The sequence below is a fragment of the Stegodyphus dumicola genome, chromosome X1 (genome assembly GCF_044657685.1).
Source record: "Stegodyphus dumicola isolate Sdum_Otavi_A_Nest chromosome X1, ASM4465768v1".
NCBI classification, from domain to species: domain Eukaryota; kingdom Metazoa; phylum Arthropoda; class Arachnida; order Araneae; family Eresidae; genus Stegodyphus; species Stegodyphus dumicola.
In genome coordinates, this window is record NC_140780.1 from 34,280,266 (window position 1) to 34,298,088 (window position 17,823).

Here is a 17,823-nt window from a genome sequence, read left to right on the forward strand (position 1 = left end):
TTTATTATAATTTTGTACATATCACCCTCCTTCTTTTCAATATTAAATATAAGAGAGTCAATTGTGTTTTTAATAAATCATCAAGTACACTATCAAAAGGTAAAAAATTTTCACGTCTTTATATTAAAATTTGAGTTCTTCTAAGAGTTTAAAACAAACTCACACACAAAAGTTTGCTGTAGAAACCAAAATTATGATAAAAAATTTCTAAACTTTTCTTTTAAGGAGCTGGGTGGTTTGTTTACATTCTTTTTCAGCAAGACATTTTTCGAGACCAAACTCAAAAATGTATGTATGCATGTACATCTGTGCACACACACACAAACGTATGTACACACATATACATATGCTACATGAACACCTACATCGGTACATACAAGCATATGCACATACATTTCTAATTCATCTCCTGAACACACTCTTTATGTATATAAATGCTTCTGTATGCAATTTTATAGAAATATTTAGCTACGCATGACAGAAAAATTACACAAGGTTTTAAGACGATTTTTCAATTTCCTTTCGTAAGAATGTGATTTTACTGTTTGCATGCGTGATTTATTTAAATCTGTTCATAAGAATTTCAAGAAATTTTGATTATTTGTGTAAACTCCTCATCAGTATAAAATGATCAAACATTAGCAATTTAAAACAAGAATAATATTCAGATATATTCAAAGTTCTTTATTTTATATAATGTTTTAGATATCTATCAAGAATGATAGTAATTAGTCATCAAACGAAATAAAAAATAACTTTTTCTTGATATTCTAGCACTACACGGAAAAGCAATTCACCCTTCCGATAATCAACACAAACGTAAACAAACATCTCTTTACGACTGGTCGGAATGCGCAGAAATCACGAAAGTGTCTCTGCGCAACTAGTACGTTTAGCATTTTTACCATGTTTCAGCTAAACGTCCGACGTCGTACGGGTAGACACTTCCCAAAGTTATCAGCTATTCCTCATCGATGGGGAAAGGACAGTCTGGGCCATCCGAAAAAGCGGCGACCACGGAGTATAATGAAGGAGGTGAAACTGCCTAGTAGAAAAACACAGGCGTCTCAAGACCAGAAGAGGAAAATGCGTAACCTAATGCTGATTGGTTATTACAGGTCACGTGGTTTTCTTTCCTTTGGACGTCAGCATTAACACTAGAACTTAACTGTGTAAGTTTACCACTTTTGGCGAAATTTAATATTTAGAATCGCCAAAATAAAAACGCCATATCATAATTGCTAGTTGCATCGTTTGTGATGAATTACCAAAATAATTCATTAGTAAGATGGGGAATATTAAAAGGAGCAACAGTTTGCTTAAAAATTTACATTAAGGTTCAGAAGTGGTGTCAGTTTTTTCAAAGTGAGCCAGAGTCAGGCCTAAATGTTAATACAACATTTTGTTTATTTAACACTGTTTATATTATATTGTAGTTCATTAGTTTGCGATGTGCTGTTTACCACTTTATGAGATGAATATATTTCAAAGACTAAAATCATATTTTGATGTTCAAAGTAAAGATATGGTCACATTAAAATGGAATATATAACGCATTTTATAACATATGGAATTATTTGCATGCATTTCTCGGGTCATAATTAAAGAATTATAAAACAAAATTAAGAATTCAAGTGTGAACAGGCATACCAAACAGTATATTTGAAGTACTATATTACACAGGAATTATATAGAAATTGATTTGAAATAACTGGGTTTGTATTATAATAAGTAAGTTGCAATGACAGGAATATTATGGTAATGCCATTGTGTATATTTCTGCTATGCAATACTTTTGCAACTGATGTCAAAATTAAAATTGCTATATTTTATAACTGCAGACTGGTTTAATAGTTATAAGTGTATCTACTTATAATTTCCATTAGAATATCATTTATGTTATTGATAATTTGTCAGTATGTTTTCTGATGTTAAGGAATTACATATTAACATATTGTTTATTTTGAAGATACAACTTATGTACCTTTTTTTTTTTTTTTTTTTCAAATCCATTTCACTTAATAAATAATGTGAGGCATTTCAATATGTATTCTTTCACAAGATATTTTGGCCCTGTTCTGTTATCGGAACCAGATTCAGAAATGTACATATCAGAGTTGGCCAAACTTCATTTCAGTAAGCACGTTTGAATTCAGGAATGTTCGAGAGCTGCATTTAAATTTTCTAAAAGCCACAAGTTCATATTTACATCATTATAGAAGTAGTGGAGGAGGTTTTAAATAGAAAGAAATCCCTGATAACTTTGTAAAAAGAGTCTAAACTAATTAATTACTTCCTTTTGGACACTGAATAGTTTTAGTTTACCATATTTCATACATATATTTTATATGCATGAGCCGCACAAATTGCCTGCAAGAGCCGTATAAGGCTCGCGAGCCGCACATTGGCCACAATTGGTATATATATTTTGCATGTGCATATATATATGTATGCATACACACACAAATATAGACATGCACATATATATACATACATACAATCAATCCTCATAACAGAAGAGTATCAATATTTCTAGCAGCTGCTTTCTTAATTTTGCATGAAGTTATCCTGGTTATGAAATCTCATTTTCATATTTGTTCAACTACCTTTCTTCTATAATTCAAGGTAATTTCATATGTTGTATAAAAATTAAAAGCAGTTTTATAGAGTGTTCGTAAGATTATTCTTCATGTCCACCTGTGATTTTTTAATATTGTGAATTCATTGTATTCCTGATTACTTGTATTTACATTCCACAATAAAATATGAGCATATAAAAAGTGTGGTTTCATTTTGGCATGAATGCAACTTCAGTACTTGGTTTAAATTTCACGAAACTTTCCCGAGTCAATAGGTGTTTTTCTAAAATTAATACCATAAATACTTAAATATACACTTATGCATTATTTCATTTAGCCTGTTTATATTATAGACTTTTAAAAATTTAGTACCTTATTCATATTCAGTTCTTGTTCTTCATTTTTAATCTAACTGATATGCAGTTTGAAGTTTGCTCACATGGTATCAAGCTTGTAACAAATTGGTTAAATGTGGTACTTTATGGTGTATTTTCAGGAAAAGCTATATCTTTAAATTATAATGTTTTTTAAATGTAGGGTTATGAAAACCATGTCAGTGCTTGCATTGTTATAGTATTCTGTATTAAGAATTAGTCAACTTTTTATATAAACCAACAGATTTTTAACATCTGAGATAAGTATGAGTAGTGTGCTCTCAAAATTTTTTATCGCTTAATATTCAAATTTGGCATCTTCGCTTATTTGTTATCTGATGAAAGGTTTTTACTTGTTTCATTCTCGTTATTCTCCATAATACAAATGAAATAGTTAAAATTATCTTTCAAAAAATTAGCAAAAATATACAAATTTTATTCAGCTTTATTTTCCTAAAATAAACACTTGCATTTATGCTGGAAATAATGCAAAGATAGCAAAATTTCGTTATTTCATATAGCCCACCAGAGGCCGAGCGGTTAAGACACTGAACACTGGTAGTTCGGTCCGAGGTTCGAATCCTGTGAATGGGCTGGCTGCATGGGCGTTTTCATGGTTTTTCCCATGTGTAACGTGTATACGAGCCAGTTTCCCTAAGAAAGTCCTCCACGAAGGCATCCCTTCCCTTAGGCAGATAGCCGTAATTAAATAAACCAAACCAAAACCATTATTGATCTTCATCAGTAACTAATAATAATATATGTAAAACAATAATAATAATTCATAATAAATTCTCCTGGTCAAAAGACAAAAAAAAAAAAAAGTTAAAGTGAGACATTGAAATCAAATTATGAGCCATACTGTGCACTTTTATAACAACTTTTCCATATTAAGGAACAAGTAGTACAACAAATTATACATGGCAGTAGATAAAAAAAATAAGTTGCATTTTTTGTTAAATTTTTATAAGACATAATAAAAATATACAAATTGCACCCACACAGAAAAATAATCTTAGTTGTTAAAACTATAGTGTTCTGAAATTATAAGTTTTATAGTAATTAATGTATGCTAATTTTTTCAAATAAATGTATATTTGTGTGCTGAAACAGCTTAAATTAATAATACCATATATATGTTTTTTCAAATAAATGTGTGTGCTGAAATAGCTTTAATGAATAACACCGTATTCATTAAGCTATTTAATTTGAATATAAAAAGTTTAAGGGCTATATACAGAAGTCACGTAATATATTTTTCTTATTTATAATTGAACTAAAGAACAAAATAAGGAAAAGATCATTACAAACCTTGTTTTTTATGGAACTCTAAGTTTCATACATTTTATCATGTTATTATAATTATGGCGAGTCTTTAATCTTAATCTTAAAGTGACTTAAAACTAACTTAAAAGTGAGATCTTAAATCTCCTGTGGTGAGAAACAGTTCTAGACATCCTACTTCACTGAATTTAATATTTTTTTCACATTACGTTATGAATGCATATTCTGTGTTTGCTTAAAATTGATGATGAATATGGCGTAACTTTAGCAACGGTATCTTTGTGCATACGTTTATGCGCTTTTAAATATCTCATCACATAGAAAGATGCACTGCAAGATTTGCATTATGTTTAAATATCTATATAATATGGATATGTTTAAATATCCATCTCAGTAATAAAAGCAAAAAGAAAGAAAGCGAAGTGCAAGCTCTTTGATTTAAACAAACTGCTAACAATTGACGAGATACGCAGTTGGAGGAGAACTAGAAATAGAGCCAACAACGTTTCAGGACTGTCATGTGATATAGTCAATGACAGTAAAGATAAGCATTTTGCGTTATCTATCTTGAGATGCCTGTTGCAGCATGGCTCTAGAAACTTCTGGATGAATTGGTCACAGGGCTTCGAAAATAGGTTTTCGTGTCATAACGAACTTTGCATTTATCTTGCATAACACATCCTGCAGAGTATAAATACGGGTCTGAGAACAAGAGAGCTTGTGAATCAGGTGCAGACTTTGCAGTTAGCTGAATTACAAGTTAGTGTTTATCCTGAGAAAGTGATTTAGGAAACTTTAGAATTTATTTCATGAGCTAAAAGTGAATTGCTAAATATCCCTATTCTCCTTGATTTGTTTTCAGCCATTTTTGTTCTGTGTGTAATAGTATTGTGCCTATTCTCCTAATAAATTGTTCATACCATCCTGCTTATCTGGACTCATTATTTAAAGAAACATCAGCAATCCTATCACCTAACTGGACAATGATTACGTATATGATAAATGTGTAATTCACATTTACAGTAGAATAGTTATTATAAAGCATGACTTTATAAATAGATTTAACGTATGCGTAGATTAAGTATAGGATAAATGCATAGCTTAGATATACAGTAGAACAGTTATAACAATTTTATTAAATTTATAATAAGATACATAATTAAATTAAAATGAGACATCCAGATTAGTTACATAAAAATCAAATAATTTGTTATAAATACACAAATTTTAAAAATACTTAAATAGCATAATTTTCTTAAACATTATTTAGTGACTTTTCTTTTAAACTTTTGGCATTCAATTCACTGCAATACAAATGATCATAGCTGGGATCTGAATTAACAATTAATTGATTTAATAAAATAGGTTTGGTATTATTTTTTTCTACTGTTGAAGGATTTCCAAACTGTACTTTTTTACACACTTTTCGTTTTTTAACTGAATAAAATCTCTTTTGGGGAACAATTTTTTTATTTGTTGGTTCTTTTGAAACTGAAGCATGTGCTTTATCTAACAAAGGAACTTCTAATAAATGTTCAATTACATTTAAATGCTTTTTTATTTGTGTAGCAAGATTAATGTCCATATTTTCAATGCAGTTTAATTTTTCAGAAATTGAAAATGAATATTGAATAAGTTCACTAATGCATGTTTTACTTACTGTTAAAGATTCATAATTATTCCTAGTAGGTATTCTGTTTAGAGGGCCTATATAAGGTTCTGTCTTTTTTTCAGACATGATTACAAAATGTATATGTTTACACATATTATTTAAAATAGAATAATCATGGCATGTACATTTATAAGCTTTTAAACAGCATGAACAAAGTCTACAAGTTATGAGGCATAAATCATTACAAACATGATCTCTGATAATTTTATAAGAATTTTCTCCCAGTTCTGATGAAACTTCCCATACATCATCTTTTTTTACACAGTTAGCATTTAAAAGCTCAGCAGCTTTATGACGTTGAAATGTTTTTGTTGTCTTCTTTGTTATTTTTCCTTTCTGATATTTTATGTAAGTGTCAAACTTTTGATCATTGACAAGATTAATTAACTCGATGATACATTTATCAACCCGTTTGGTTTTCTTCCCATCTAAATACAGTCAAAAGTCTTTAATCCGGACTCGTCGGGACTTCGGCGATTCCGGATTATCGATTTTTCCAGATTATAGATCATCAGTTTAAATCTGGTAAGATGGCATGCAGAAATTATAAAATTAAAAATATGAAACCGTAATTTATAAAATAATGAGCAATTATGATCTAAAGGGTATCCAAATTTACCAAAAAAGAAGCCTAATATTTATTTGTTTACTTTATTAAACATTTCTTTTAACGCGCGGATGCGTAAAGCATACCTTACTCATAGCCGAAATTAGAAAATTGCAACCAGAAAAGTATGTGATTTGTATTCGTGATATTTATAATGACGAGGAATTTGATTTAAATCATATCAAAGACGGAGTACATCGAAATTAAATACTACATTTAGTAAGGAATTATAAGCCGACTAAAATAAAAACATCTGCCCTGAAGATAACGATAGTGTTGACAGATCAACTTCCAGTTCATTGCGCGCCGCGACGTGCCCCCCCCGCGCAGAGCAGCATGAAATTGATAAACAGATTTCGGAACGGTTAGATAAACAAAGGATATGCTTTTATCCATTTTTTGTAGCAATTCGTTTTTTGTTTGATGGACATCGAAACATACTTTCGTTTTCTAGATCCTTTGGGAGCTCCAGCATCGGAAATTCTATTTGACATAATCGAAAGTTCAAGCTTACTTTTAGAAAATTGCTCTTACAGTCTGCAAAAAATAATAAGCCGGATCCAATTTGAAGATTAAGGAACAACGTAATTATCAACATTAACTGAAATAGATAATTAGATAATTTTAGCTTTTACCGTCCGTTATACATTAAACGCGCACGCGAAAACGTATTCTGCACTTGCGCAGATGCATATGCGCAGTCGTAAATGTCTTGCGCGCACGAGTAAAACGCCTATGCGCATGCGCAGAAAGATTTTAGCTTTGAGGTCCGGATTATAGATCATTCCGGATTACGGGTGTCCGAATTAATGACTTTTGACTGTAAATATATTTTAATTTCTGATGAAATGTTTCAACATACATATTGGTGTTGATTTTAGCCCCTTTTCTGAAACAGTATGCCCACATTTGGGCTCTTTCAAAATAGTATGTCATAAAATATTTATGGAATTCTCGCGTGTCTTCATCTTCACATAGTTGCTCAGAAAATGTTTCTAACATTTTGTTGAACATTTCTTCATCTAATTCATACATTAAAGTTTTTAAAGTTTTGTACACTGCTTGTCTTTTATGTTTTGGCACAGAATTCAAATGACCTTTCCATGCTCTGTCCACATGCCAAGCACATAATAATTTTTGGCAAGAACCAAATGTATGCTCCCATGCATTATAGAAGATGGGAGCATCATCGCTCATGAAAACCTTTGGCTTGATATCAATGATCTTTTTGATGCAGTTAAAAAAGTTTACCAAAATTTTTTCTGATACTGTTGATGATATTAAGAAAGCAACTGGTATGCCCTCTTCATACTTATCAACGACAAGCAATGTTACAAGTTCAAATCCATAAGCAGAAATTCCATGTGTAGAATCAATACAGATTCTATCATTACCAAATTCTATCAACATTTTTTTTTTTTTTTTGAAATTCTGTCATTATTGCTAACATGAAATCATTTTCGTTTACATTTGCATATTTTTCTCCTTGACGTTTATACATCAGAACGGGGTTGAATTCCATTTGCGACATCGTATTAACCCAGGACCAAACACTTGTCTCATCATCTGTTAAAATAAATCCTTTAGAATTAATGCTCAGACCAAAATCCCTCTTAATGTTATGCAGGTCTTTTCTCGTTATTAACTGTTTTGTTTCAATATCATCTCTCGAAGAGAATCTTGCATCTTGCAAAATTCGTTTCTCTTCCACCCCCTTCAATAATTTAAAAAGATAATTAGGAGATAAAAATTATATATACTATATGCAAAATAAAGTTTTTCATTTATATGAACTTGAAAAGAAAATTTTATATTATTTTATACCTACTAAATATGAATTCCATGCAAACAATGGTATGATATTAGAATATCAGCTTGCAACTGAAATTTTTTTTTAATGAACATTTCATTGCCCTAATCAATTCTTTCAACAATATATAAAATAGTAAGTGTTTTGAAATTTGAACATCAACTTAAGGAGTACAGCAACTGAGACCAATATTTATCCAGCGCTTTTTGCATTTCTGCCTTATAAGACACAAGCAACGTAAGTTGCAATGTTTCAGAAAGTGAAATGTTGGTACCCTAAGTAGAAGCCGGACATTATAAAATTTGATTTTGAAGCCGCAGCCATCAATAGCTGTATGTTAGAATTTCCCAGTTCGACTATATTCGGTTGTAACTTTCATTTTAATCAATGTTTGTGACATAAGATGAATGGGGAGAAATGGGTGTAATAAAGGAATATAAAGAGAACGAACATATAAGACATGTCTGTAGAATGATTTCTGCCTTAGCTTACTTGCCAATAGAACATGTAGATGATACTTAGAGCATTGTATAGGAAAAAGCTTTTAGCACTAACAAACTTACCACATTCATTGATTCTTTTGTCGAGTAGTGAATGGAAAATCAAAATATGCCCATTAAAATACGGAATGTACATGGACAGCATCATAAGACAAATAATTCTGTTGAAAGGTGGAATTCTAAATTAAACACAACACTGGCAGAAACCAGCCTATTGTGCACTTATTAGTTAAAATACTAAAAGAAGAAACACAAAAAAGTGTCTTTTAATTTGAAAGCCAGAGAATTAGGCGACCCTGAAATAACAAGGAAAAAAGCATATGTAAAATTGGATGAAAGAATTAAAAACATCCTAAAAGAATTCGAAACATCAAACAATTTAGAAAAATGTCTAAAATCTTTAAGTTTTGTAACTAGGTTGGACTAAATTGTAAATTATATTTATGCCTTTATAATAAAGGATAGCTAGTATTTACTAGTATCTGTTTTGTATATTTTACTTCTAATATTTATTTTTACTTACATTAATGCAGCTAATTAATTTTATGGTAACTGCACCTGTTCTAATATTTGACTCTAAAATACAGTTTTCCACAAAATCCCTGAAATTTTTATTTTTATTACATTTTATATTTACACATAAGTTTTTATTTTTATTACATTTTGCTATGTTTAAAATGCATTCACACTATAATATCATAACAATTTAAATACATATAAATAATTAAATATGATTGGCAAAAATGTATTTATCATTGTAATTCGATAATCGAGTGCAAAAACAGAGAACATCGATAAAAGAGATTTGCCACTTAAAATACTGTTTTAAATTATATTTGCAATTTTTAAAAGTATTTATTTACTTATTTATCTGCACCCTTTATCTGTTCTAAGATGGGGAAAAGATGTGCAGCTCTAACCACGATGAGTTTCGAAGTGTCTGCTCTGATCGCGAAATTGTACGTGTCCGCTCTGGCAACGTCCGGTGTAGCCACACCACCTGTTCACAAATGTGACAATAGATTACTGGCGAAAACTCTAAACTGACTATTAGCTCATTAGTATAATATAGTTACTGAGAAATGTAAATATCATGACAGATGTATCTTATATACTATAAACTAATGGAATAAAAAAAGTATCTTTAAATTTACAAATATGCCTATACAGTAGATTAGTAAGAAATATGATACTTAATTTAATAATAAGAAAAACAATTGTTACAAATCTCAGGTTACTTAAATATAGATAATTAATCACTTTTATATAAATATTTAATATGCTGTTCATAAATACAAGAGAAAACAATTTACCATAATTTTAAATCAGGCAAAATATTAATCTTAGTTTCATCTAGATTTTGAATCAAACTTCAGCATTTTCAAGGTCCCTCTTCTTCAAGAGAATTATCCAAATTTATATTAAAAGCAGTTGACGGAGAAACACAAACATTGAACCATTCAGATAAAACAGTAATGAAATATAACAAATTAAGATATTAGAATTATAAATGTGTTAATTCCTTCATAACACATTTAGAATTATAATATCTTGGTTTTACATGCTTCATTATTATTTTCCACAGCAGACAGTGTTACGTTCATCTTTACTTTGCTCTACCCACTCCTTCCATTTTGCAAAAGTTTTGTACTCCTGAAGAGATACCTGTGTCTGATTGTCCTCAAAGCTGATAATTTTATTTAAAATCTATGCAAATTAAGTCTGCTGTTAAGCCTAATTTTAAATTTCACACTCGCGTGTTTCTCTCCCAATCTGAATTTTCCATGAATGATTTTCGTTATCAACTTCATTAATATTAAAATTCATTCACTTTTGGAATTTTGAACCGCCTGTATATTAATGACAGCTAGAAAGGCTCCAACTGCATAAGTAATTATAGTTTTATTTAAGAGAAATTAATACAATCAAAATACGGTCTAACACATAACTTGCCTGCTATACTTTGCTTTTCTTGTTTAGGAATAGGGAGATGACAAAGGGATTTTTCATGCTAGTAATGTTCTTTAAAATATACAGCTTCAAAACGATTGCCAAAATCTTTTAGTATGACAGTAGCTGTGCAAGAGAAACCTGTTTTGGAAGTCCCTTGTGCTTTTAGCTGTCTTTCACCTTTGCCTTTTGCTTTGTATGTCCCACTTCTATTACAGCAAAACAGCGTCCTGGTGTAATTTTTATGTTTCTGCCCAGATGAATCTACCACAAAATGAGTCTTTGTTTTTCTTTCTTCATCCGATAGCCATGAATAAAAGTCTAATAAATAAATAAATGTATAAATTTTCATAATAAGGGCATCTGATTAGTAAATAAAAATATGCAGATTGCAGCCACACAGAAAAATAATCTTAATTGTTAAAACTATAGTGTTCTGAAATTATATGTTTCAAAGTAATTAATTTGTTAATTTTTTCAAATAAATGCATATTTGTGTGCTGAAACAGCTTAAATTAATAATATCATATATATGGTGTTTCTTCAAATAAATGTATTGCTGAACTAGCTTTAATGAAGCTATTTAATTTTAATGTAAAAAGATTAAGGGCTATATACAGAAGTTACGCAATATATTTTGCTTATTTATAATTGAACTAGGAAAACAAAATAATAAAAAGTTCATTGCATACCTTGCTTTTTTTGAAACTCCAGTTTTATACATTTGGTCATATTGCTGTAATTATGGGAAGTCTCTAAGTGAGATCTTAAATCTCCTGTAGTAGAAAATAGTTCCCGGCATTCGTCTTCGCCGCATTTAATATTACTTCGCCTTATATTATGCATACGTATCCTATGTTTAGCTAAAGAATGTTTTGTACAAAATTGCTTCGTACAATACGTACACGAAAATGGTGCAACTATTATTTAAATTCGTGTATTCTTTGTGCATGCGCTTTCAAATATCTTTTCGCATAAAATGATGAACTGCAAGATTTACATTTAAACATATCCATTTTGATAATAATAAAAAAAGAGCAATATCCTTGATTTAAACAAACCGCTAACAATTGGCGAGAAACACAATTGCAGTTGGCGAAAAACCAGAAATAGCGCCTAAAACCAAAGAATCTCTTACAGATTCTTTGCCTAAACGTTTCGGGAGTGTCACGTGGTATACAGCCAATGACAGTGAAGATAAGCATTTTCCTCTTCTGGTCTTGAGACGCCTGTTAGAAAAACGGTCCTAAAATGTCGCGTTCACTAGATGGCGCTGTTGTTCCATCTTACAGTTCCAAATGTAAACATTTATTGAGTAGTCAGGCGGCGAAGCTTACTACCGAATGAGAAAATGTTTATGTTTTTAATGTCATGGACTACGTTATTATCAACGTTATATATTCTGCTCACTAATGATTGTATTTTATTCCTCAAATTATAAAATTAATTTACAGCTTTCATGCTGTAAGGCTTGTAGTACTTTTTATGAATGATTAATTTGAAGATTTATGAATGATTAATTTAATGATTATTTTTCAGTCCCTCCCCCTTAGAAAAATAATCATATTACTAGTAATAATACTTGCTGTATATATGTTAAATTTAATTCGCGTCTCTCATTTTGTAAAATTCTTAGATACACAGCTTGATATAAACTAAGGCGAAATTTTAATGAAGCTTATAGAATTTTTTGCTTCAGTCAGTAAATGTTCTTTACTATCATAATAAGTTATTCTTTTTTATGAATCAGATGTCAGTTTTGATTTTGATATTTTTATCGTTTTCTGTTAAAAATTTCCATATCTCGGTTATTTGAGAAGTATGTTTCAAATTGATTTCAAAAGATTTTAAAATAGAATTTGAATTTGAATTCAGTTAAGTAGTCTGAACGCTTGGTTATGCTGAACTATATTATTCATAATTAAATATAAAGAGTAAAAAATATTGACTAATTCAATCTATCTTTAATTTTGTCCTGCTTGAACTAACTTCTAACCAATAAATGCAGTATTTTAACTAAAAATATAATGCAGATCTTTTTTATTTTAAAAGTACATGTCCTCTTTTCTTTCCAAAGGAGGAAAATTCTATTCCATTCAAATAGCCTAAAAGATGAGTTTCTTATGTTCAGAAAAATTTTATCACAGTTATAATGTTATAATATTTTCTCGTTGTTAAGTTTCAAATTGGTACATGTAGCTTTTTTGAAAAAAAAAAAAAAAAAAAAAAAAAAAAAAAAAAAAAAATGCTTTGCATGTGTTATGTTTTACTGGAAAAGATCCCCTATTTTTATTTTCATTTATTGAACTGATCATTTACTAATAGACTCTAATTACATTTGTTGCAAAACTACCAGTTTAATACCAGAATACCTAATGTATGCTTGCTGCGGTATTTAAAAAATATCATTAACTATATAAAACTAAAGTCTGTTTTCTCTTGCAGTAATTATTTACTTTTTTTATTCTCAATTTAATATCTCTTTTTCAACGATTAAAGACTCGCAGTGAAAGAAACAAGTTCAATTAAATAACAAAAATTTAATAAAAATGTAACAGTAATTATATAATCCCGAAACAATTTTAGCAGTATTGTTTTATATTGTTACATAAGGGTGAGCTATAGGAGGCTAGAGTGATTTCGTTAAGTTTGTGGTCAATTTACAAGCACCCTGTTCTTTCCCACCAGAAGTTGAACAGCAGAAGAAGTCAGAAGTCACCAAATACTGCTAGTTTGGTCCTGGGTTCGAATCCCGCCTACAGGCTGGCTGCATGGTCAGCCATTCAATTATGTGATTAGGTGGCATGATTTTATAATATTCATAACTTATTTAATATGCTGAATTTATCTCATGGAAAATCAATTTTTCATTACACTTATCTGCTGTTATGTTTTCACTTAACCATGCAAGTAAAGTTAATTTTAAGCAGCACAGTGTTCATTTCCATTTATTATAAAAACCTACTTCAAACGGAAAAAAAGGGGAAATGAGTTAATCTTCTTTTCTGTAAATGAAATAAAGAGGCAAATATTCCATCATTCTTGAGTAATTCCAGAAATTTATTTAACCTTAAAATCTCAGGATTGCCTGCTTTCATGCACGAAATGCAAATGCACATAAGTTATGTGAAATATTTAACTAATTTCCAATTTAAAGTTCTGTGAAATATTTAACTAATTTCCAATCTATTAGTTTTTAAATACTCTCTTATTTACTAGCAATCCAGACGTTCTGTAAAGTTATATAAATTCGTCTGACTGTGATCAGGCATGATATAAATGTTGCTCATCTTTGGAGCTCTAAATATACTTGGATTCTTGATTCCCAAGCTTTTATTCTTCTGCCTAACAGATGTATAACCACTGTTGCATCCAGGGACGAAGCAGGTTGCATTACAAGAATTACTCATGATGGAAATTGATATCAAATCAATATTTTCTGTATTGCTGCCTATGTCAAATCCTACGAAAAGTAGAAAAGCTAACGATTGCAGCGCCCTCTATAAATAAGGCGACAAAAGGGGACCATTTTTGAGAAAAGTTGTAATACCAGTTTCCTCTCCTTCTGTATACTCCAAGAGCGATGCGCAGTGCAGGGAGAAAGTTATGCCACATACGCATGACGTCATGTGGGTGACAGCGTTAGTTCTTGGCGTTTGTTTACTTTCGTTGCATCAACAGTTTGATTTGATTTGTGTTGTTAATTTGCTATTATACCTAGGCGGAAGTGGCAAATTGTGCTATAGCGTTGTGTCAGAATTATACACGTTAATACGTTTTTTGGTGGAAAACACTCTTTACAACCAGATAAAATAACTATTTTTTTAATGAATTTATGTAGTTTTCATACAAAACTGTGATGTAATTTTACATTTATTTTTCATTTTACTGCTATTTTACATTTAAATTGAAAAATTTCTCATTTTAAATCATTTTTTTATCATAATCTTCATTTTGTGTATGAGACTTACATCGTAGTGAGATATTTAAACTCAGTGTCATGTTTACCAATACTGAGTACCTGAATGATTAGTTAATAAATTCGCGTATCCAACTTCATTCACATGTTTTGGTTACTTTCTTTACATCCCAAACGTAATTCTATGTATTGAAGCAGCGTCTGGGTTAAGCTTTGCGAACTAAGTAAACTGATACATGCCTCACCGTGAGGAAAGAACAATTTCTCGACCACACTATGATGCAAACATCGAATGAGTGAGTGACATATTTCCTTCAGTGTTATTTAACTGATTCATACAGGTATGTGTGATGTAATTTAATTGATATAACTTACACATGCTTGAACCCGAAGGAAAACAAATCTATGTATAATGCTAGAATACAAATAGCGAAAGAGTAAGATATTCTGTTAAGTGTTATTTAACTGCTGCATATGTTTTAATTTTGATTCCATATAACTTGTTTTTAATTATAAGAGAAAGAAAAATAATTCAATATTGAACACATATTTCGAGTATAACAAAAGTATTTTAAGAAACAACCTGATAAAAATACATTAGTAATTAAAAATATTTAATTTGTGTACAGGCTGAATTGAAATTAAGATGTGGTGGTGTATTTAATTATGGCAAAGTACACTAGGGTTATCTGCGTAATAGGTGTGATGTCTTCGTGGAGGACTTTCTCAGGGAAACTGGCTCGTATACACGTTACGCATGTGGAAAACCACGAAAACACACATGCAGCCAGCCCGTTCGCGGGATTCGGACCGAACTACCAGTGTTCAGCGACTTTACCGCTCAGCCGCTGGTGGGCCGAAACTAAGATGTAGGGCAAGTTTATTATTATTATTATTGTGCGTATATGTGTAAGAAAATGTATTTTAATTGCTCCATTTTTAATGTATGGAAGGAAGAATAGGATGCCAATATCGAAGATTATTTACTATAGCAAATAATCACGTCAGGATAAATGTTATATAGAAATCTTGGCAGTGTAAGGGATTATAAGAGTACTTCTAGATTATACTGAAAATATACGCACTTCCGCTAAAATCTGAAGTGAATCAGTATGAAGTGACTTTTCACTTTATAATGAATACGATAAGTATACTATTTAAATGTATAAATGACGGATATTAAGAAATTTGTAGAATTTTATGGTATTTAAATATGAATTTGTTAAGTCAAATCTTTTTATATATACTTTTGCTTGAGATATGTAATTTAAACTGAAAATGACGATCATATATTTCTCATGGAATGTCAAAGTTCATTTGTATTAAAAAAAGTGCATGAGCAATGAAAATAAATAGAATAATACTTTTTGATTATGTTTTTACCATGGTCTTAGCAGTTATGCCATCATGTGTTCTGTTCAACAAGATTTATTTAGTGCAAACAATACTACGAAAAAATATTGAAAAATATCTTGTTTTACAATATTTATTTCCCTTAATTAACTTAAATATCGTTTTTAATTTTCTAATACTTTCCTTTACGAAAAGAATTTAATGTTTACAATTATTTTCAGCATTCGTACGAATTCTGTGCATAAAATAAACATTTTCTTTAACAAAATACTTAATCGGAAAGTATATACCCGGTATTTCCGGTGTATCTACCACATATAAAATGATCATTTTGCTTTAGTTTACATTTTTCCCATTACCAAAATCATGTAGCAGACGCGTCGGCCGATGTTTCTTGTCTCCCGGGTGACGTCACTACCAGCAACCAATGGCACGCTTTTTCCGTTCCTGGCCTAACCTTAGTATATTAAAGAACCTTGGTCTGTCTAAAGAATAAATGATTCTAAATGCATATGTCGGCACGTAGTGTAATCGAGGAGAACGTAACATCTTATAGTGTGCAACCTTGATGGTAAATTTTTAATAAATATTTTAAGCTTATTTCTTTACATTTTAGCATTTTTCTCCTGTAGATAAAAGTTTAGTACTTAGTAAATTTAGTATGTTGATAAAAATAAAATTTTATGTACCTGTTATTCCTGATGGCTTATCCCCACAAAGATCTAAGATGTAAAGACTGCAATCCTATTTTTGTAATTTAACGACTTGTCATAATTTGTTTTTCGTAATAAGAAGCAACCCGCTCAGGAAATTGAAATGAAAAACCTCTGCCAACGGGTTCTTTCCCGAAGCGCCAACGGGTTTTCTGCGGATGAAACCCAAAAATTTCACTAATTTTTAAAGTATTTCTAGAGTGGAAGATAAGGAAAAAAAAATCGCAAAATATATCTAAATTTTGGCTCTAATTAGTAGAAATTTCAGCAGACTTATTATTTACTGTGTTGAGTTCTATGCTCAGGTTCAGTCGGTAATCCAGCTAGTAATTTCCATTCGTTTTATTTTCTAGTTTTTTTTTTTTTTTGGAATATTCATAAAAATTTTATTTGTATGCAGAATCAGGTGTGTGGTTCAGTGTGAAAAATCTTTGGTTTAATCAAGTTTGCCGTAAATATCTTTAAATATGTTTACAGTTTAATATAAATTTTTAAAATAATGTTAGTTCTATAAATATAAATTGGTAAAATATTATGAGAAGTGCTGTAATTAAATTAGAGCATCATCAATATAGGATAAATAGCTGCCTTCTATATAAAAAATAACTTTTGTGCATATCTACTTATAATATTTAAAAAAATGCATTGTATAAGATTTTATTTATTCTGAAACTTATTAACCACATCTAGCTGTATTAATTTATACGTAAGTTATATACTAGTGGGAAAAATCAAAGGAACAAGTGCAAAAACTCATATAACTTGAATGATTTTGCAAACTAATAAGATGGAACATGAGATTTTTATTTTGTAATGACAGACATATCTACAAAATAAAAAAAATTGTCTATTTTTGAAAGAAAAAAAGGTCTAAACATTTCGATATGTTATATAAAGTATGCTAGGGAAGGGTTGGTGGTGTAACTTTTAAGAGAAATAGAAAAAATCAACAAGGTATGTTTTCTTTCCTGACTGAAATGCGAGCTTTATGACAATTTTCCATGCTGGATTTTGTTCTGGGAGCTCCTGTGGTAAGGAAGGATATTCACAATGAATAGCACT

General features: G+C 30.2%; 2 protein-coding genes and 1 pseudogene across 2 annotated transcripts in view; 1 reads left to right on the forward strand and 2 right to left on the reverse strand.

Moving 5' to 3' along the window:
- Positions 1 to 7,153: 7,153 nt before the first annotated feature.
- Positions 7,154 to 8,898, reverse strand: LOC146993122 (uncharacterized; annotated as a pseudogene).
- Positions 8,899 to 10,242: 1,344 nt separating this feature from the next.
- LOC146993123 (uncharacterized) lies at positions 10,243 to 11,989 on the reverse strand. The gene is made up of 2 exons (XM_085808574.1): positions 11,469 to 11,989; positions 10,243 to 11,097 (listed from the first exon to the last, which is right to left on the reverse strand). Exons 1-2 carry the CDS (start codon positions 11,620 to 11,622, stop codon positions 10,838 to 10,840), a joined length of 414 nt encoding a protein of 137 aa, XP_085664700.1. The 5' UTR covers positions 11,623 to 11,989; the 3' UTR covers positions 10,243 to 10,837.
- Positions 11,990 to 17,140: 5,151 nt separating this feature from the next.
- LOC146993124 (sentrin-specific protease 6-like) overlaps positions 17,141 to 17,823 on the forward strand; it is a 180,513-nt gene continuing 179,830 nt past the window's right edge. Inside the window, exon 1 of the mRNA XM_085807767.1 lies at positions 17,141 to 17,167. Coding sequence (XP_085663893.1) covers positions 17,156 to 17,167 — 12 coding nt within the window. The 5' untranslated portion in view covers positions 17,141 to 17,155. The remainder of the gene's footprint in view (positions 17,168 to 17,823) is intronic.